General features: G+C 33.1%; 1 protein-coding gene across 1 annotated transcript in view; it reads left to right on the plus strand.

Annotated features, from left to right (window-relative positions):
- The window catches only part of ARHGAP15 (Rho GTPase activating protein 15), a 616,251-nt gene that overhangs the window by 90,628 nt on the left and 502,101 nt on the right, over positions 1–23,522 (plus strand). The window contains exons 5-6 of the mRNA XM_081262361.1: positions 2,074–2,161; positions 19,497–19,586. Of these exons, the coding sequence (XP_081118487.1) occupies positions 2,074–2,161; positions 19,497–19,586 (178 nt within the window). The remainder of the gene's footprint in view (positions 1–2,073; positions 2,162–19,496; positions 19,587–23,522) is intronic.

Consider the following 23,522-nt stretch of genomic DNA (forward strand, 5'->3'; position numbering starts at 1 on the left):
ATCCTATTCCTTTTTAACACAATCGTGTATCATTAAGAAAGCTTCAGGCATGTTAGAGTAACCTAATTCTTTTTGTAAATATTAACCTTACTGAATCAAAGCAGCCCTTTCAATCAGGATCCTAGATTGTAAGAGGCAATAAATAAATAAATTGCACAACTATCTTGAAGTTATTTTTCATATATTTTTGTGTGGTTTCTATTGACTTGAATAAAGAATTTCTGTAGCCTTTTTGTTTTGTAAACCAAATTAAATTATTTTGAATGTTAAACCAAAACAAACTGCAATAATATGATATATTGGGTAAATAATTTATATATGAATATAAACTCTAGTTTTTTTTTCCATCAAAAAAAAAACACGACTCTTGATGACACTAACACCTACTTATTCTAACTATAGCAGTAATGCATGTCCAATGGAGGAAATTTGGTAAAGACTAAGAAATACAACGGAAAATCAAAAGCCATGATTTTACTACTTGGTTTACTATGGTTATACTCGTGAATTGTTTTGCAGACCAGTACAATTTTTAACTCAACAGATATAAGTTTTGTACTTACATCCAAGGCTCTGTACTACACAATAAAGATACCTCTGTTAAGAACAAAAAGACTTCTGCCAGGCTGGGGATGTGGCTCAAGTGGTAGCGCGCTCGCCTGGCATGCGTGCAGCCCGGGTTCGATCCTCAGCACCACATACCAACAAAGATGTTGTGTCCGCCGAGAACTAAAAAATAAATATTAAAAAAAAATTCTCTCTCTCTCTCTCTCTCTCTCTCTCTCTCTCTCTCTCTCTCTCTTTCTCTCCTCTCTCACTCTCTCTTTAAAAAAAAAAAAGACTTCTGCCATTTGTGGTATCACTTTTTAGTGGGGGATATCAGAGTGAAATTTAAAAAAATATATTAAAAATTTCCTATAAGCCATATGCAAGAAAGTCATGAAAGGCACACTTAGGAAACACTTGGACTTGTGATGAATGTAATTATTAATTAGAAGTGGCTTGGATGGGTGAAGATATTCTAAGTAAATAGCACAGCATGGTGTTATGAAATATGTATATTATGATCTGAATTAAAATCTTCCCACACCAGTCCTTCTGTAGCTCAGGGTTCATTATTCTTGAAATAAATTTGTTATATGCAATTTACTTAAGCAGTTTCTTAACTTTTTATGTTTTGTGCAGAATTAACAAATGATGGTGTACTTCATCCTTATGCGCAAAGCTTTAGCAACTTGTGAGAATATATCTCTAGAATAAATTTAAATTCATAGTAATGGACATGTTTAGTCAAAAGACAGAAGTTTTTAAAGATTTATTAATGCTCCATGAATGTATGCTATGTCAAAATACACTCTACTCTCATGTATTTTTACCAAGAACAAATAAGGAATGAAAAAAATAACACAATATAAACATATATCCCATGTACTTTTGGGGTACATGAACATCTTAATAATTTTTTTAAGAAAATCATATTTTTAAATTGCACTCCAGAAAGATGCACCAATTTACACTATTGTATTGGTATAATACAATACCGGAGAATCCATCTCCTATACCCTCATTAATCCTCAGCAATATGATAGGCATAGAGGGAAAAAACATGTCAGCAATTTCAGTTACATTTCTTTGATTTCCAGTGGGATCTAACAATATAAAACTATTTTGAATAAGTAATGACATGAGCTGATTAGTTTTTCAGACTCTGAAATATACTAAACCATTGTAAAGAAGAAACAATGGAGGAAAGGTTTCTGTTCTCTAGTTTTACTTTGCTACTTTTAGTTTAACACTTTTTGTGGGAAGTGGGGTGTTTGAACACACAAAAAATTGGGTGCTTAGTAGTTAAAAAGATTTTATGGAGAGAGAAACATCTATATAAATGTCATACTTTTCTAAAATAATAAAATGTTTTTATTATTATCTGAGTTTCATACCAATTATTGCTTTTAATAGAGAAGAGAATTTCAGGAAAACAAGTTCAAAACATAGTCTCAAATGTTGCTCCTATTCTATTGTGTATGTATTTTTTTCTACTGATGATATTTTTTTCCTGTTTCTTTTTCTAAGGAAAAACTGGTCATCTTCCTGGATAGTTCTTTCTAGTCGAAAACTTGAATTTTACAAAGAATCCAAGCAACAGGCTCTGTCCAATGCAGTGAGTATTTCTCTGTTTTTACTATTATTATCTTTTCAGAAATACTGTTGAATTAAAATTTTGGTTTCATCAGAAATCACCCTAAGGCTTCTAAGCTACAAACATCTGAAAGCAGATAGAGGAAATGACTCAATAAACTTTTAATCAGATGAAGGGAAAATAGAACTTAGTGTCTGTTTTATTAAGTGGTGCATTTGGAGAATAATCACAAAATGAGATGAATGGTGAGCAGCTCCCTAGTAATGTGAAGGTAACGCTTTAAATTAAGGTGCCACTTATAAATGCTTTATTCTTATTTATGAAATAATCACTAAATGTAGCTACTTGCTCAAATAATGTATTATAAAGTATGTTATAAAATGCATTAGTAATAAATGCTTAACGGATGAGACCATGGGAAGCTGTTTTAAAGAATATTATAAGATGTAAATCGTATTAAACCATGTATGTGCATCTTTAATACATGAATTTAAGTTGTTATCTAGTATGCTATAAAGTGCTCCACACATTAATAAATAATAATAAACTCTTTATAAATGACACCTTAATATAGGATGTTACCAATGAGAAAACACTCTAAGTTAACAAAGTGATTTTTTATCTTATTCTAACTCTGACATTCACTATATCCGGCTAACCTTTTGGAATATTTCTATGACTCCATCTAATGGAGCTAATACAATTTCTGTATTCTGTAGTTATTACAAAGTGAAATTTGTAGAGTTTCTTCATTGTACCTGGATGAGGGCTTCTTTCACGCCTATTGAGATTTGACAGTGATTGTAAGTAGGAGCAATTTGGAGAGAGTTACGGGGGCAATTCAAGCCCCATACCTTGCTTCACAAACATAAGAACTGCTTGCCAAAAGATGTAGGAGACAGTGGTCAGGCAATGTACCTGACAGCCTCCTGATTAGTAAGGACTCCAGGCAGGAACCAACCTGCCATAGCCCATCACTGTATGGACCATATTGCCTGGCAGGAGTGGACCAAAATGAACTAATTTATATTTGGCAGGTAAAAAAACAATGAAAAGTTCTTTGCTGTACAGCCACTAGTCATGTTTGCTATGTAATCCTCTTTAAATAGAAAATAGAAAATCATTTGCTAAGAGATGTTTTTTTTAAAGGAGATTTTAGTGAGAACAAAAGGTAACATTTGGCTTGCTCCTGATAATTGCAATAGCCTTTATCCCCAAAGTGGCTTGCTGTTTTGGTGTCTTGGTGTGGTCCAATCTGTAAACTAATTATGAATAAATTAAAAATATATCTCAGTCCTTTGTATTTTTAAACTGCCTCGGAAATTTGTTTTAGGTTCTGTTTTGTTTTCATTTTTTGGCTACAGTAAGTTTGAGATAATCTTTTTAAGAAAATAAAATACCCCTAAGGGCCAGGCACAAAACAACCTCATCTACTTGCAGGGCCTTTGTCTTCCCTTTGAATGTGTTCTAAGGGGATGTTGGGAAGGGAGGAGAGTGGCTGGCCTTGCTGGGTTTGGCTGCTGAGAAGATGATCTTCATCCTGCTGAGTGAGAAGAATTCCATTGGAGCAGAGTTTATGTGAATGTGCTGGGATAATGGAGAGAGATTAGACTCCATTTTAAAGCATTTGGTTTACTTTTATTTTACTATTTTAATCTCCTCGTACCAGGAGATATAATTCTCAGCTGTTTAATTATATACAGGTGAAAGAAAACTGCTTTTAGATTGTAGGCAAACCTTGCAAGTTAGTTCACTAATTGTATGCCTCCAGTTCAACCTTCAGAATTGTTACAAACTGACAATAGCTCTGACTTGTAGAAGAAATTCGCAAGCATTTTTTTGGCAGTCCCTATTTATTACTTCTGGCCCCATTTTCAATGTTCTTATGGTTTCTCCCAGGCACTCATTGTCTTCAAAGTGAATTCAGTGCAGGAACTAACTGTTTTGTGGTAATGGGGAAGAGAATTACAGATTCGGTTTGTACTGCATGAATTGTCTTGCTAGTCAACTTCTTGGATTCATTTCTAACCAAGTATTAAAGGCCTAGTGGGATAGCCCACATTTACCAATTGGAGCCTCAAAGAAACGATACAATGATTGCCAGGCCTTGATTAAAGATGTCGTGGTTTTATTTTAAAAGATTTATGCTCAAGTTTCTGAATTTCCTTTGCTCCCCCTTTGACATGTCCTGGTGTTCATTGTGCTTCTGGTTAAAAAAAATCCATTCCTCCAAGGGGTCAGTAGAAGCTGTCTGAGTGATGTAGAATGTGGTTTAAAAGCATAAATAGTATTTTAATCTTTATAGAATGATCTGTTAATGCAGCAGCAAGACAAAGAAGCAAAGTAGCTAAGAGCAAGCTTTGAAGTTGGACAAGAAGGGATATAATTCTATTTTTACTACTTTGTAGTTGACAAAGTTGAGTTTCCAACCCTCACCTATAAAAATGGAGATCATGCTATCTGCCAAAATAATTCGTAAGTAATAAAAGTAATATAATAAAACCAAAAATATATAAAACAGTTAAAACAATACATAAACATATAAAACAATTAAAATATATAAAACAATTAAATATTTAATATAAAACAATTAAGACAATATATAAAATAAAAATATAAAATAATATATAAAATATATAAAATAAAACAATTATTAATGTTCTACTTAAAAATATACTGTACATAACTTAGAATATGGTATAATTATGATATTATTATTCTGTTGAATTATGATATTATTGTACTTGAGTTGATTCAGACATTTATAGAAGAAGGAATTTATTAATTCAAGGAACACCAACATGCATGGCTTTCCAACAAAGGAATGTGTGTCGATGGGCAGCATAAAATATTGTGTGCAGACACTAATACTAAAAATGAAGAAACCCATCCATTTGTATATCCAGAATAAACTTCCGCATATTTTCTGAGAGCCCCTTTCTTATTTCACTGGGTCTCACTCTTACCATTTTCATATTTAATATGCGTGTCACAGAATATTGTGCCTGAACCTACATTCCATGTTTGACTACCTCTTTTTCTCCCTGCAATTCTTTCAGTTCATGTCAGTTTTCTTCACTTAGAACTGCTTTACAGAATAACACAGACTGGGTGGCTTAAGCAGAGATTTACTTCTAACAGTTCTGAATACCAGGAAGTCCAAAGTCAAGGCATGGAGAGATCTGGTATCTGCTGAGGGTACTCAGTGTGGGTGCATTTGGCCATCATTCTGCTGTAACCTCATGTGATAGAGGGTAGAGAGAGACCAAGCTCTTATTGCTCTTCATGTCTTCATGTAAAGGTAATAGTCCTATCATGAGGGCTGTCCCTCCATTGCCTAATCACCTCCCAATGGCTTCACTCCTGATATCATGACACTGAAGGTTAGGACTTAACACTTGCATTTAGGGGACACAGCATTCAGTTCATAAACAAATTGAAGTCACATTTTAATCAAAAGGAACATTCTCCTAAAGATAGATACAGAATTACCTCCCTGATCTGAGGAGATTAGTGATTTGCATTCTGTAGGTCCTCAGGAACCTATTAAAGAAAAAGAATGATTCATCTATTTTATTTTTTTATTTTTATTTTTTGATAGAAATTAAAGAGTAACCAACCACCTACTATCATTATCATGCTATAACCGAAAGGACTTTATAAAATATCACAATCCAACATCTAGGAAGGATAAAATTTCAGAAAAGGAGACATATTTTATGGAGAAAGAAAATTGTCTCCCTTGTGCATCTGCATGCATGTCTCTATTTTGTTCAATTTATCTCAAACCAGAACAAGCTTGGTCTAGGATGGCTGGTCAGGAGGAGCATTTGAAAACTGCTGGTGTCTCTGGACACAATTTTCTGGGTTATGAAAGAAAGAATAGTGTTCATATTCTCATAATTTAAAAGAAATGTACTGTGATTTAAAACTCAAGATAAATTTTAAAAGATGCTACAAAATAATGCAGAAGCCATTTTTAGTTAAAAATAGAACACATCCATGTACACTGCAATAATTCTTATTCAATCACCTGTGTAAGCACAGCTGAGGCCAAGAAACAGACCCCACCAACCCTCCACAAGCCCCACCTGTCACCTGTCCCTTTGTCATCACAGCCTCTTCCTTGCCCCAAAATTAGCCATTGGCTTGCGTTTTGGTCAGTATCTTATTATAAAAATTATAAAAATGTTTAATTATAATTTTAATTTTCTCACCTATATCAAAACCCCTTAAAAACAGTTTGCTTTGAATTTATGTAAATGAAATCATATTGTATGCTTCTTTCTTTTTTTCTTTTCTTGCTTTTATCAGTATGTAGGTCTTTTTGTTGCTGTTCTTTAATACGTCATCTTTCCATTGTTTTTCTCTACTAGTTTGATTTCTGTTCTTTTAGCAATTATCCTAGGATTACAACATATTTATCAAAGTTATTTATCATATGTATCAAAGACTAGAGCTAGTCCAATCCTTTATACTCTTCTTAATATTACCTTATAATTTTTTAATCCATTTATCCCCATCTCAATGTAGATGCTATTCCTGTTTGATATCATAATTTTTTTAACACCAAGAGACATTATTGTTTCTTTCAAAACCAGTATTGGTTTATATTTCCCAATATTTGCAGTGTTCTTTAGTATTTACTTCCTCTTAAATTTGAGATTTGCTTTCTAGAATCACTTTTCCTTCTGTTTGGAATATATTCTGAAAAATTCTTGTATTAAAGATACTGTAGTAAGATCCTGCCTCAGTGTCTGCTTATTCAAAAAAGTCTCTAATTCTTCCTCATTCTGGAAATACATATTCTGTCTAGATATAGAACTTCTAATTCATTTTCTTTTAAGACATCAAAGATATCATTCCATTGTTTTCTGTCATGCATTATTGCAATCAAGAAGTTACCAGTCAGTATAACTGCTGTTTTCCAGTTGCTGCCTATAGTTTTCTCGTTACCTTTTTTTGAGGGGGTACCTGAGATTGAACTCAGGGTACTCAACCACTGAGCCACATCCCGATCCCTGTTTTGTATTTATTTAGAGATAGTGTCTCACTGAGTTGCTTAGCGCCTTGCCATTGCTGAAGCTGGTTTTGAACTCGTGACCCTCCTGCTTCAGCCTCCCAAGACACTGAGATTACAGGTGTGTGCCACTGTACCCAGCTCCTGAAGGTATTTTTAAGACTATTCTTTCATTTGTTAAAAGTAGGAGGCATACTTGTTTTATAATCCGTTTCTTGTTATTTAATATCAGAAGTCTGTGTCTATCTGTGTCTGCTGGTTCTTACTTATGTTCCTTTTTTCCTTTGTGTATCCACTTATCATTGTATATGAATCATTGTGATTGGACCTTTATCATAGGAGGTTCTCTGAAGCCTAAGATAAATGTGTCCTACTCTATAAAGTTTTACATTTTTCTCAAGGAGTCTGGGACTGGTTCCAATGACTGTTAACTTCAATTTAACAATACAAAATTCTCAGGTTCTATCTACAGAATAGCAGGGCTACAGCTATGCCACCACCTCACATTGTCAGGATTGTTCTTCACTTTTCCTTTTTTTCATCTCTTTACCACTCACTTACCATGGCTGTCTTTTTAAAATTCCTCTGTAATTGAAAAGAGGAAGCACATTTAATATTGGATCTGTGTTATCCTTTCATAAGACCTTGGGCAAGACCATCTTCTGTTATTCTCTGAGGTTGATTAACTAAAGCTCAAATGTATAGGATAAATAAATAACCTGAGAATAAGGGTGATAATGTTGCTTTGATATTCAGCTTCCCTCTCTAGGTTCAAATTCTGACCTCACAAAAATATTTACTCTGGCAGTCCCCACTGTCTTTTTAGACTTGCAATTCTTTTAAGGTAATCTAAAAAAATCTTTTATCCATCGTTTTTCATTATTTTCAGTGGAAGAGTTGATCCAAATAACACTTCTCATTATATTCTACCTCACTTTAATTTAAGTATGCATTTGGTTAATCAAGTTTGTGCTATTTATATAAGCCTTGGTGGGAAAAGACTTCATAAGAATATGTATTGAAATTCTACAATGAACAGCTTGCTCGTTAGGGCTACATATAAGGCATAGAGATATAATCAAGATAGTCTTTGCCTTATAAAAATCTGTGCCAAAAAAATAGAATGAGATGAAGTAAGACAAATAGAGTTTTGTTTTTGTTTTTTGTTTCTGTTTTTTTTTTTTTGTTTTTTTTTTTATATATTTAAAAGAGGGAGAGCTCACATCTGTGAATGATTTGAATTGGGCCTTGAAGGATGGTTATAATTTCAATATGTGAAGATTTGTGGGCAGGGAATACAGGGGAATGAAAAACAGGAACAATGACTGAGAATAGGCAGAGTATGTGTGATACAAAGAGAAATGAATTTTTGGTTTAATTGGAAGATAGGATAAAAGAAAAGTCTTGAAATGAGGGCCATGGGCTGAGATACGCTATAGGGGCAAATGTTCAAAAGGTTACATTAGTATTCTCCAGGCATCTTCATCCTAGAATAATCTACTGTGCTTTTCTTTTAGCAAAACATATACCAAATAGCACTACAACCCAATGTAATGTGTCTTAAAAGAGCCAAGCCTATTAGGGATCCAAAGTAAGAGGGAAAGTTGATTCTTCTAGAATCTTAGCTCAATCTCATTTAGTGCTGGGTCAAAATCTTTTGCCTTGAAAACACTGACATATCTATTTATTTTTCATCTGGGGCTAGATAAGACTTAGAGACTAACAGTTGTTAGTTTGATGTTCCCTCTGAGGCCTTGACCCACACTGCTTGCATTTTTCTGATATAGTTACTCATATTACTATCAGTGAAGTTTTTCAGTTGATTCTGTCACTTCAAATGCAGCTTGCTCCTGAAGTACCTTGTTGGGTTTGTGAATTTAGAGTTTTTGACTGGTGTGTGGAGTAAATATCTGACTGTGTGCATGGGACATTATAAATGTGTGTTCCAGGTTAGACCAAACCCATTAATGGATGGCCTCATGAATAAGAAGGTTTTTTTATTTGTTTAATTTAGAGAATCCCTCATATGTTTATTCTATGAACAATTAACAATTACTGCCAGGTATCAAATATCCTTTTTTTAAAACCCAGGGAAATTCACATGAATAATAAACACATAACCCCTGCTCCCAAGGCATTTACAATATGGTAAAGGTGATGTGGACATAAATATTTTATTATAATAAACAATTATCAAAGTCATAAAAATTATAGGGAAACATGTTAGATAGAGCCATAGATGTAAGTATAGATAGTCCTTTATAAGAACTGATTTTGCAAGTAATGCTCAGCCTATATGACTCCATTTGATCATGCTGCAAATATCATTGGGCAGCTTCAACATTTAAGCTACTATTCTAATTGTTCTGAAAGATTAAAAAAATATAAATCAGACTCAGAACATTTTATGGAAGGTCTAAAAGCAAATAGAAAGTATGCCCATAAATTGAGTAACTACAGAAAAAAAAAGTAGGCATTGGTAGTTTCCCTAAAATGGCACAAAAGGGGCCTGTGTTAGTGTTTGGTAAGTCAGAGGAGCCAGCAATTGGTTCTGACTAGAAAGCCTTCTCAGTATATTTGTAGAGGAAGTGACATTTGAACATGTTTTTGATAAATGAGATTTTGATGCAGATATGGGAACATAAGTAATTTTGTATAGAAATAAGAGAAAACAATGGTAAAATATTAGAAATTAATTCCTTAAGTGGTAGGTTTATTTTATAGAGATTATAGATCTCATGCCTTCCTCAATGCACTGTGTGCTGGTCATATCTTGAAAACATTTTAATGGAGGTTCCCTGAGGCCTAGAGTGAATGTGCCCCAGTCCAGACTGTTTTGTATTTCTTCTACAAAATGCCTGGGAGCAATGCCAACAATGCTTCATAACAGGTGAGGAACTAAGTTCTGAAACAGCAAGGAATAGAATTTGGTTACAAAGTCAACACGGAACTGGCTTACAAAAGACCTTGAAGAGGAAGATGAGAAAAGATGATTTTGTTCTTTAGGTGATATGGAGCCATTTGTAATCAATAATAAACAAAAGCATTACCATATTAAGAGAGATTCAGAGTTTTCAACAACATGTTAATTGAAATTAAAAAAAAAGCAACATAGGACATGTGAAATTATCCTAGAGTCAAAGGATAATTTATTCTATGAACATTTAACAATTACTGCCAGGCATCACATAGTGCAAATATGGATGAGAACAGTAAAGATTAGACTCTTATTGATAGATATAATTGCAAAATGGCTAACTTTGTCATCATTGTGTCTCAGATACATTTAGTAAATAACAGACCATCTTTTCACTGAAAAATATTTCGATATTCTTATATGTCTTTGACCTTTAACAATATAGTCATTTTTACAGAAGTTCTAGTGCAAAGTAAACAAGCAGGGTAATTCATCTTAGGAGAACTAAAAATAAATTGTCCTAAGAACCTAGGTGTATTAGTACAATAATGAGTCCCAGTTGCAAACATAGAAGGGAATTTATTTATACTGCTACAGAAGATTTGTTCAGTGTTACACCCTATTAAAACAAACACATTGTGTAAAGTCTTTCTACATTAAAAAATATTCTCTTGTCTTCACATTCACCAACAATTAGATCAAGTGGAATTCCTGCTCCTTGGTTAGATGGGTGAGATCCCCTGTTTCTATTCTATTGATTACTTACTTCTCTGAAAACTTAGTATCATTTTTCACATAAATTCAGAAGCACAATAAACATTTCATTATACTATTTTTAGAAATGGACGATTGTAAAAAAATGGAGGTGCAACAATAGACTACCTACCATAGATAGCCTAATAGAAGCAAATACTATAAACATTTTATATACTCTACTCATTGTTTACCAGACTCTTTTTTTGCTACTTGTATATTTCTCATTTTAAATTGTACCAATATTTTTAATTGGACACACAATTGGCAAATTTTAATTTAAAATTGTGTATGTATGTTACTGTGGCATATTGTTTGATGTATTTATACATCATGGGATGAATAAGTCAAACCAATTAATGTGTCCATCATTTCACATATTTTCTATTTTTTTTATGCTTAGAACAAATAAAATTTACTCTCTTAGCAATACTCAAGCATACAAAATTATCATCAAATATAATGCCCATGTTTGCCGGGTTTCTGTTCTTGAGACTAAAAGGCTCAGGGGTCACCTCAGGTAAACTGGGCTAACTGGGCTGTGCAAAATAACCACACAAAAGACACAAATACCTTTCACTTTGGGGTCGCTGTGATGGCTGACCTTAAGGGTTCGCAGGAAGAGAGAGAATGAGAGCACGTGCTGACCCCTTTTATTGAGGAGAAGCTATTCAAATGAGGCAAGGGGTCAGGTTTCAGGGGGCTGAGTCTATCTTCATGATGTCCACTGTCAGCAGGTTGACTGACACCTGGGTAGACCACACCCAAGGGCACAGTAAGAGAAGGGGACACACACAAGGCCCTTGCATGGAACATTCTATCCTAAACAGGGCAAGGGGTTATATTACAAAGGAACAGGTGAGCATAGCTTCACCTATGGGGCTGTAGCAAGACACACCCACCCACGAGACACTGACCCTCAGTCCCAAGAAGGGTGGGGAAAGCTCTGCCACATTTCTGTGACTGAGTGCCTCAGCACCCAGCTGGGGATTATGACTCAGTCACATGCAAGGTTGTCTCCCACACATGTTATACAGTGCATCTCCAGAACTTATTCCTGTTGTCTAACTGAAACTATGTGCCCTTTGACCAACATCTCCACATACCCTTCTTCACACTCTCAGCTTCTGGTAACCATCATTCTACTCTCTACTTCTATGACTTCTTTCTTAAAGCAGAGAACTTTCCAAAGCATTTTATAAACTTATTAATTTTACCAAACCCTTCATTCAGTCATAACCTTGGAAGCAAAAAAGTAATAATATAAAAGTTCTCATTAAAATAATTTGTTTACTCTTTTTAATACTGTTTGCTTTCAGTGTGAATAATGCACACAAGCATTAATTAAATAATGCAATACATCTAATGTTCATTCACTGTAGTATGACTTTAGCAACAAAATGAACTTATTTATGGGAGTGAAATGATGTGATTTAGTAAAAAGATGAAAATAGTTTCAATCAGAAAGCTATTCATGAATTATTGAGTATTCTGAGCAAAATGAATATGAAATAATTTTATCTTTGTAGATGAGTATTGAGCCCTTACACAGACCCTTGTTCAAGATTTTATGAGGAATGGAGGGGTAACAACAGAGCTACCAACCTTCGCCTAACAGACATTTTAAAATCTCTGCCTGGTGTTGTGATTCTTGCAATGTTAGCACTGTGGCAGCATCAGCATGGTTGTCATCAGTGCAGCTTAGCAGCATTGTCATGGGTGCATCATCACAAGCCTTCATCATGAAGCCAGTATTGAGAAACAATGCTACCACCCACATTGTGGAAGATGGCAGGTAGAAATAGAAATAAAAGAAGAAAGGAAAAAAGAAATTGAATTCTAGTATATTATTTACATAAACTTTGTGAGGAAAAAAAAAATGAAATCCAGTGATCGATATTATTATAAATGAAGCCATGTTCTCTGGTTATAATTTTCTCAAGATTTGGCCATTAAGTATAATAAATTCTATATCTTACATAATTTTTATAACCACAAAAATCTATGAAATTGATAGGACTCCTTATAAATGGATAATAGCTTACTGTCCCTCAATAAACCTCACCTTAGGCACTCTCAGGAAACTATTTTAATTATGAAGCTTGACTTTCTGTGGTTTATCATTTTGGTCAATGTAATACATCTGTTCTAAGATAAAATGGACTTTTTCCGTGCAGAGCAATTTTTAAATTTACAGAATATATTCATTTAGTCTTTCTTAAAAATTTACTACTGAAATGAAATGCATTATGTAGCAGGATACCAAATTAGGTAGATTTAGGAGTGTTCAGGTTAGACAACTAGGCTGGAAATATCAGATTTATTTTTTACTAAAATCCTTGGTTAGCTCAACTGCAACATGGACCTATAAAGGGTACCTACCACTTAAAATTATATGTTGCAAAGTTGGTGTAATGCTTCTGGAACATAACAAACAGAATAAATCTTAATTATATTTGATATTTTTATTATTTTTATTACTACTAAATGTAACAATATATTGGTATGAGTAGTTGCAGATGGAGAATGGTAAAAATATGCATGCTCTATAAGTCTTTATCCTAGAAGTGTCTGACATGTCTGACATCATTTTTGCTCATGTTCAGTGGTACAGATAAGGAACATGCCAAATTTTGATGCAAAAGGAATTGAGAAAAAAATGTGTCTCCAGCTGGTGAGCTATTCACCAGTGACATCTCTGGACACTCAAAGAAGGGAACACAGCACACATTTTGGTGGAGAAGTGTCCATCTCTGCTACAGGGAGAGTAACATCAGTGTCTTAGATGGCACAGAGAATGAAATAAGAGAAAAAGTGAGCAAGAAATGTTGGAAAGTGGTGCAGGAGATGTGTTACCATGATACATGCCATTCTACAGTGCACCTCAAAGCAATGAAAAGGATCACTGGTAGGTACCCTGCTCATCTTAGAAAGAAGGTGCAAATAGACTGGAGAAAACTTAAAGTAACTGTGGGAATGAGGGAATAAAAGAAGAAAGATTTCATCTGCTGTGTTCTTTCCCATCTCCAACTTCCCTTTGGTTTAATTTCATTACGCAACACCTTTACTTGCTTTCTTCATATAGACACTGGTCTCCCCTTTGGGTAGCTACCCAGAAAGCCAGATCTAACATCCTGAAAAGTAGCATTTCAACCAAATCTGGAATTTGCGGATGAAGGCAAAAGCTTGCCCTACCCTCTGGCAGTCTGGAATGAGGACCTAGCATTTCAAGATGGCTAGTGGTCATTCTTATGTCCCAAGCAGGGTTAGTCATCTACAAATTATAGCTGATGCAGTGTACAACTATCTAAGGACAGACTCTCAAGAAGCACCTGAGATGTTGAAAGTATGCTCAAGCTGTTCACTTTGCAGAATCCAATTAGCTTGTTATGTAATGTACGTTTTTAAAACAGGATGAGCATACAACCAATGTAGACTAAGTAAAAGCTATTGTGTTTATTCTAGGGAGATTTTAATTCAGAAATAAACGCAGTGTTAATTTCTTAAAAAGTAGAGAATATTTTCTCATAAAAAAACATAAACAAAAAACCCAACAGTATACAACATTCTAATACCCCAAATCACTAGCAAAGGTTTACTTTTTCTGAAAATCTGGTTTGATTTGGTCATGTAATATATTGAGAAATTTCACTGTAGAAACAATTTCAGTTATTATTAACATCATTTATATTCATATACATAAAACTCACATCTTATAATCAAAGTATCCTCTCTCTGTTGACAGGGGCCATACTTTAGACATTAATAAGATCAGGTATCCATTCAGCACTCTTTCCTAAATCATTTTGCCCAAATGAGAATTTATAAGTGAGTTTTGTCCTCCTTCATGAACAATTTTCCAGAATCAAAACGAGTTATGAGATAAAACTTAATTCCTTTAAACAGATTTTGTGTTTCATGTTTCAAAATGATAAGGACAATCTGAGTCTATATTCTAGAACAGCAATTAATCCAAAATAAAAAATGGTAGCTAATAACCTATTTCATAAATCTGAGCTTTATCTTTTTTAAAAACACATCTTGTAATGAGGGAATGAGAACGACTGGCCTGATGATTTGTTGCTTACAAACATGCTCTGTCTTCACCATGGAAAATATTAGCAATACAGCAGCTGGTCTTTGATATTTTCTTAATATATATTAGACTATGGACCCCCATAACCCTACAAATAAAAAAAGCTGAACTCAAAAGTTTAAGTCAGAGAAAAAATGTTATATATAGAATATTCTGTCAGCTATATTATTGGGAAGTGATGAAGATGGATTAAGAGAATAATAAAAAATAGAAGTGGCTAAGACCCAGGATCAGCTTTTAATGACTTCATATTGCTCCAGCAAAAGAGGCTTTTATGTTTTATTGTCCAAAAGTAGTAACTCCTAAATAATTCTGTTTAAATATTTAAAAAATCAGTCATTTCTATTTTAAGTCTATCCCAGAAGAGATATGATATATACATTCTCAGATTCAAATCCATATTTAGTCAAAATTTTAAAAACTTATTTTTATAATGATGTACAATATGATCCATTGGCATCATGCAATTCATTAGCAGACGTTTTTGTATGTTGTATAGCTGTAGAATCAGAAATATGTTTTCTATTAAAGGATGCTTTAACTTCCGGCTTCTTGAATAAAATCTTGATTGTCTTCCAAAAAAGTTCTACAACTTTTCTGAACTACTTCTTTTCAATGTTTAACACTTAAATACTAAAAAATGTTTTCCTTTTAATACTCCTCTGTCCCTAAAGTTATTCTTGAGTCTATGCCTACATTAGGTTTGTGAAAATGAAGTACATATTAGCATCAGTTTTACAGTTCTTTATCTATTACTTTTTGTTTTCTCTTCTTGAATTTGATCTATTTGTTTTAACTTTATCCTAATAACTTTGGTTTTTCTAACATACTTCTAAATTCACCCTAAATTTTTATTATTTAATTTGATTATTCCATAATACTTGTTTCTTCTTAAAGTTAGGATAAATGGAAATATTATATTCTTAAGATCCTGTGTATTTCTTTTTTTATAAACTATCATTCTGAGATGAATTATTTATTTTTGTTTATTAATAGGCCCTTTGATCTCTATGTGTGAAGAGTAAACTATCCAAGGAGCTAAAGCTTTGGGAAAGAATTGTCATGTGCACAGAAATTGACTAGGATCACAAAACATTTTTTAAGAAAAGTCAAAGACCCAGTGAAGGAGGTGGTTATTCTTTATAAAAGTGCTACCCTGAGAAATCAAAAGTCACTTATCAAAAATGAGGATACATGAGAAAGATTATTAGAAGGACAAATAGTTGAGAGAGGTGTCACTTGATGATGGTTAGTGAAGGCATGGTTGAACTGACTATGGGACACAGCTTGGACATGAAAGGAAGGGGAGCCAGGAATGACTTGGGAACTGGGAGACTGTACTAAGGAGAAGGCAACCATGAGAACAGGATGAGAGTAAAGAGAACTCATAAAATGGAATTTCTTAGATATGAAGCATAGTGAAGATCTGTGAACTGCAGCAGAGGTGGAGGAGTGAGGTTGTAAAGAATGCCAGGAGACGGGGCAAGAGTTGTGGAAGGAGTATTCACATGAATGAGCACCTGGAGATGACTGAGAGTTATGCACGGAATTTGGATTGTGATAAACCCACGCCATGTGCCAAGGTCATGAAATTTAGCATATGATACTGAAGAGAACAGTTATAGATTGGCATAACTAGATGGCAAGAACACCATGCAAACTTAGATTGCTTTTTAATGGGTTTCTTCTAGCTATTAATCATATAGAGTCTACAGGTAATTGTGTTAAAGCTAGATCTAATATGGTATTCTTAGAGGAAGAGTCAATATTTTCCTTAACTCTGCAGCCCTTGTGTCCAGCAGAGAAAGTCACTAACACATTGCCACATAATAGGAATGCAGTAAATACTTATTCAATGATTCCCTGAAATTCCACATTCAACCCACAGGAGTCCATTAAACTGTATCATTTTTCTATATCATGAACAAAAGACTGCTTAACACTTTTTTAAACTACAAATCTTAATTGCTATAAAATTGGGAATTTTAAGACACTCAAGCCTTCTTTCCAAAGCACAAAAACTAGTTGCATTTTGATATTTTTTCTTCATTCATGAATTCAGCAGATACTCATTGAACAAGTATGTGCCAGGCACTGTTCCATACATTGGGAAAAACAGCAGAGGAAAAGGCAAAAAAGGCCTTAACTCAGGGAGCTTAATTCTAGTGGGGGAAACACAAACAGTCAGTATATAAAAATATATATGCTAATTTTAGTTAGGAGGAAAGAAATTAAAACAAGACATAGGATAGTAGTTCTGGGACACAGCTCTTTTATATAAAAGACAGTCAAAGAACACTCTCTTGCAAGGTGAAATTAACTAGGAACTAATGGGTAAGGAGCCAGCTATGTGAAGATTGGGAGGTAGTCCAGATAAACAGGTGGTTTACAGGGCCTAACGCAAGATCAAGTTTAGCAGAGGACACAAACAAGATCAATATGTCTGTCCTGGATTCTAGTGAGAAAGCTGTAACTTTCCCAAATTCTTCTGTGTTTTAGCATGAGTATGATCACAGTGTGTATTCAATTTTCAAGGACCAGTAGTGGTTAAGAATAGACTTAGAAGTGACGCTACTTGCATTTAAATTCTGGCCTTTTCTTTTGTAGCTGTGTTACCTTGGGAAAGTTCTGCCATGCCAGAACCATTCTGGCATACTTTCTTACCTAACTAGAATGGTGATAATACTAATAGCCACTTCAGTTGTTAATAATTTGTACTAATAATAATGACCTTAACAATTGTAAGAATTAAATGAATTCCTAGATGAAAGGCCTAAGGAAAAGGCTTGGCATATTAAAAATGCCTCTTATTTGAAATAATTTGGTCTTTCCCCCCGACTATATTATATGGGAAAGATAAGCTCTTTGTCTGTTTTTTCTTTGTTTGTTTGTTTTGGCCCTGGGAATCAAACCCAGGGACACTTAACCACTGAGCTACATCACCAGCCCTCAGTTGCTGAGGGTCTTGCTATATCTTATACTCTTAATGGTTATTTTTGTTGGTTTGGATTATCCCATAATTCAATGAACTCTACAAGAAGCATTTGATTTTAAACATTTATTTTACCAGAAATCCCTTGGCAATAATTATCATTATCATTTTGGGGATCATTCATAATAGTGGTCACCTGGTGGCAGAAGATGAGTGAACCAATAAAAATCTGTCACAATTTGAAATATCTTTAAGGGATATGTCTTATTTTATTGGGTTTTTCATGAGGTTCCTATTAAATAACATGGAAATAATATGCTATCAACTTTGTCTTGCCAGCTGAATTTATTCTGAAGGAATGATACACAGGGATTTATGACATTTCTTCAAAAACGATTGAGTTGCCCCAAACTAAAATCTCACAATTTACTATAAAAATGGATTTTTCAGCTTTTTCTGAAAAAAAAAAACTTGTTTCTTTAAACTGATAAAATTGGACACAGAGACTATAAGGAAACAATTATGGATAGATAATTTATTTTAATATTTTATAATTTTATTCATAATTTCATGTTTTAACCTGAAGTTCCTGCCATTGAAAATACTGCCTAAAGTATTATAAGCTTTGTATGCTAAGATTTTAATATAGTCTATGGAAAAATACTTGAGGAAAGAAAATTACTGAACTCATCTATAGAGAAACCTAGAGTGAAACTATGAAAATAGTTGAAAAGTCTTTCAAATGTGACATGTCTTTGAAAAATAATGAAGAAACTTGGTATGTTGTATGAATTTAATGTTTTCTAATTGTTATGCACTTGAATCAGATTAAAATGAAAATATTTTGGCAAACAGAATTAATATTTCTATTAATGGACTATTAAGAATTATTGAAATAAAACAACTTTTAAGTAGTATCCACATTGTCACCATGTAACTAGAAGCACACACACTATAATCTATTTGGTCTAAACTAAATTTATTAGATAAAAGTATACATATAGTCATGAGCATAGTCTTTAGTCTTCCAAGTCTAAAAAGTGAACTCATAAAAGGCACATAGTTTACACTTAATAAATACTTGTTGGATTTGTTAGCATATGAAACACAAACCTACAAAAGGATTTTGAGATTTATTAATGCACCTGCTCTGTTTTCTAGATGATGTAGCCAAATCCCAAGTAACTTTGTTAAAGTCACAAAGCTAAATCTCTGTATGGGGTTTCCATTACATTATGATTTACTAACTTTATGTTTCCTCTTAGGTCTAAGTATATGACTTTAAATGCTTTTACATTACATTAGCCATTGAATAGCAACATTGATTCTTAAGGAAACATTTTAAAGCTTGCATTTCTTTAGGATTACTAAATAACATCAGAAAACATTTTATGTATTTGTTTTTGTCATTATCTACAATTAATGCAATTTTAAAATGGACTTTGAAGTTTAGAGAGTTAAAATTATGAAGTCTCTCTCCATCCCAAATCTTATAAATTGGGTTTCTCCTAGAAGAAAAAATAGATAGGCTTTTTAATCATAAATATGTATAGCTTCTAACTCAATAAACTCTTATTTTCTCTGACATGCATCTCCAATGATGTGTGCTTTTTATTCTTATTTCATTTTTATTTACAGAAAAGTGGGCACAAACCAGAAAGTGTGGATTTGTGTGGAGCACATATTGAATGGGCCAAAGAAAAATCAAGCAGAAAGAATGTCTTTCAGGTAAGAATGTTACATATATTCAATTTATTCCTATTCCTTCTAAATCTGATGTCTCTTGGGTAATCAAAATCAGACTACCTTCTTGTGATGTTTTCATGTGCATGAACTAGTTGTCTGAAGGTCATTATGAAAGACTGACTTCTCTTCCTTGTTGAATCTTTGGTTTGTTTTTTGTTTTTCCCTGGTGGCTGGTTGCTATCTAAACACAAAATACATGTTGCATGTTGATTTTGATTAGCTTTACACATAGGTCATTGAATTTTGAAATGAATTTGATAGCTGTTTGGAGTTCCAACCTAGAATGCTTTACTTAAATAGATATATTGTCGAATTTTCAAATGTACATAAATGAAGATTCACTAATTACAAACTATTTTGCTTCATTGTCACAACTGTCTTCTGGTCATTAATTACATTCACCAGTGTAAGTAGTGAGGATGAAGAGAGCTAAACAACTATGAAAATTATATCATTTTACATTGCATAAAGTTTTTGGAAAAAAACCACTGTGGTTAATAATTATAATTATATTCCATTGAATGGAAAGAACCAGATGAAATACTTGAAAGAGAAGAAATTGGTAATTTTTTCACATATGTTACCAAACTACATCATATGGCATGGTTTTCTTTGGCAATTAATACTTTTAGATTATAGAGGTTGATATTTTTTACAATTTTAAATGAAATTTAACTTTTATATTTCTAAAATAACCCATAACTTTATAAGCATATTTCACATTTTATATCATTTAGCAGCCAATGGAGCCAGATTATTGCACTTTTTCATAAAGTATATTTTAACAACAATCAGGTTCTTGAAGAAAAGTAAATTCTTCTGTTCTTAAATTTTGTGGTGAGATTAATATATGGAGTCTTATAGTATGTATCTTATAGATAGGTGAAATTTGATACCTACATTCTTACTAGAGGGGAAAAATGTTCTTTTCCAGTATAGGCTGCTTTTTCCAAATAGTAATTCAGGTATGGCCAACTAATTTGGGACCATTTAGATTTTTAAAAGAAACCAACAATTTTTGTCATATTCTGGAATAATTTTTTTGGTTCTAGTTTTATTCTACTTAGGTGAAGAGATATTTTATTACCAAAAAGAAATTAAATTGAGAGAATATATACAATTATTATTTTTTAATAAAAATAAAATTTAAAAGACAGGAGGAAAGAGAAAAGGCAGGAAGGCAGGCAAACTATCTGGACAGCCCAAAACACCCAGAAATCAATGGTCTAATCCCAAGAGTGATGAAAAAGTGGCTTGTGAGATTAAAATAGGAGAAATAAATTTGCTTTAAACTGAGCAATGGTATATCAGTGATATATTCTTTCTCTACTCTTGCTCTTTTTGTTAATCTGCTATAAATAATAATTTTGAAGATTATAATCATAATCTGTATAACAACCTAGAGGATCAGGTATGCTAAGAGTTGTAGTCTTCATAAGTATTGTGATTTTAGCATCCTCATCACCATAGTTGTAAAAGAAATACATTAAATTCAAATTTATGGACATAAATCTTGAATGATAGAAACTTTTGAAAATGGGCTAAACTATCCTGTTGACCTTGTGAATGGTCACAATTGATGTTGACAGTCATCTATACATCATGTATACAGGGCTACAAGAAGAAAACTGTTTATGGGTATAGTAACCATAGTTATACAATAAAATTGCTTATACTAGTGGAATATAAAATCATAAGATTTCATGAATATCACTAAATATCTCCTTTTGTAATTTTCCTCATTTTCCACATTTCTAAATATAGATACTTCCAAAAAATTTAAATTATTCTCATTTTTTGTAACTTTTGGGGAATGAAAATCTCGGTAGCTAGCATTGTTTGTAGTGTAATTGAACAATTCATGGGACCTCAGTGATTATATGCATATGGTCTTAGATCCTTTGGAGAAACAAGAGAATGAGCAAAGCTTAAAAATGATTCAAGTTTTGTTTTCTGCTTTATTCTTTATGGATGAATCATTAGGTTTCTGGTAATGCTAAAATCTTTCATCATCAAAATGTACGAACTTAGGTAAAATTTACTAGTATGCATCTATAGATACAAGCTATGAGAGTAAGCCTTTCAGAGGAACAATATAAACAGCTTTTGTAGTTCTGTTAACAAAAAAGCATCGGGAAGAATTTGCCAGAGAGCTAAATCTAGATGACTTACATCAATATTTGATTAGATACATTAGCTGGTCTAACTCTCAAATGATCAGAATAAACACGATTATATCTCAAAAACATGGTATTAAGGCATTGTTGGATGTTGAAGTGTGTGTGTGCAGGGGTTTCATTACCTTAAGAATAATGAAGTGTTTCTTCCTGACAAAAAGACCATCAGAGCTTCAGCTGATGCGCTACATCAGAAATAGCTTTAAAATTCCAAGTTTGAATTAGGCTTGGTGTTCAATCTCAGTCTATGAATTATAGATTACAGATAGCAAATGACTATTGAGATTTTTACTTCAAGAAAAATCAAAGAAGTGCAAAATTAGAAATAATTTAAAATTTGAAATCTGTCTTTAAAAAGGTGATGGATTAGCAATTATATGCCACATAATTACAGTGTCTGCAGAGAAGTCCAACTTAAAATGAATACAAAAACAAACAAAAAATTGCGAGTGCCTGAGATAATTGAAAGCCACATGGGCACACATTTGTCTCAAATACACATACACACACATAAACACACGCACACACATACACACACATGTTGGAAGATATCACTAGCTTCATTTGTTTCTATATGCTGCTTGAATATTTGTTCATTTTTTCTTTGTATTAAAGGCTATATTTCCTTCATAGTCAAAGTCCTATCAAACTCATTGTGTGAATTCAGCCTTATTTGATTGGCACATGCTGACATTACAGTGACAACATTAATGACTAGGCTTTAGTATTTAAGAACTTTTGGTCAATCAAATCAAAATGTTGCTCTTTTGCTGAATTCAAGAACACCTGCCTACTTTGTAACAGAACCATCTTTGATCCAATTGATAATACTTAATAAAAATTGATGTATTTTTAAAATTACTGTTAACTTCTGTACAAAGGAATATATAGTAATGTTATAACATGTTAAAATAAGTATGTGTAAAAATATATATATATTGTGTATAATGTATGTGTGTATGTGTATACACGCATCTAATACTTGAGTTTAGTAAAGTGAGCATTTATGTATACACACACACACACACACACACACACACACACATGCACAAACACAGAAAGATACTTTGTGTTATAAATTCCACACAAATTCTAAGTCAAATTAGTAAGTGTTCATTGCCACTAACTTTTGCTTAATTCTGCAGAAAGCATAACTGTCAAGGACCATCACAAATTTGTTTTTGCTTGATAAAACATTTAGCAACCAAGTGATTTGTAATGAACTGTGGTACAAGTTTTCTCAGTGAACTTAGGAGCAACACTAGGTCTTCATCAGGGAAGAAGTGAATAAAAAGATTTATGTTCAAATCACATGCTTTAAACATTCTTCCTAAGTGCTAGTTTGCTCTTTGGTGTTTAGCCGGAAATTTAAAGCACTAAGGATTAAAAGGATTACAACATAATCTTAAATAATCCTAAATGTCATTTACACAGAGAGAGTTGTAATAACTAAATAAAACCATGTTGAAGGATGGCAGTACTCTCAGGCAGCATCCTTGACACAAACAGTGCTTCTTCCACCTTCTTTCTCTTTACTGGGCACATTAGGCTTCCAAAGCCTTTTCATAGGAAATTCATCTGAGAACATGACTGAAAAATGGTTTAAAACAATACAGAATTTTTTTAGTTTTTAATATCATTCCAGTTCAAAGTTGAAAGAAAATGTTTACTTATATTGTTTCTTATATTTCCTTTCTTCCTTCAAAAGTCTAGGAAAAGGGACTTCCTGACATGGTTATCA

This window comes from Spermophilus citellus (genome assembly GCF_964194105.1).
Source record: "Spermophilus citellus genome assembly, chromosome: 11".
In the NCBI taxonomy this organism is placed as follows: domain Eukaryota; kingdom Metazoa; phylum Chordata; class Mammalia; order Rodentia; family Sciuridae; genus Spermophilus; species Spermophilus citellus.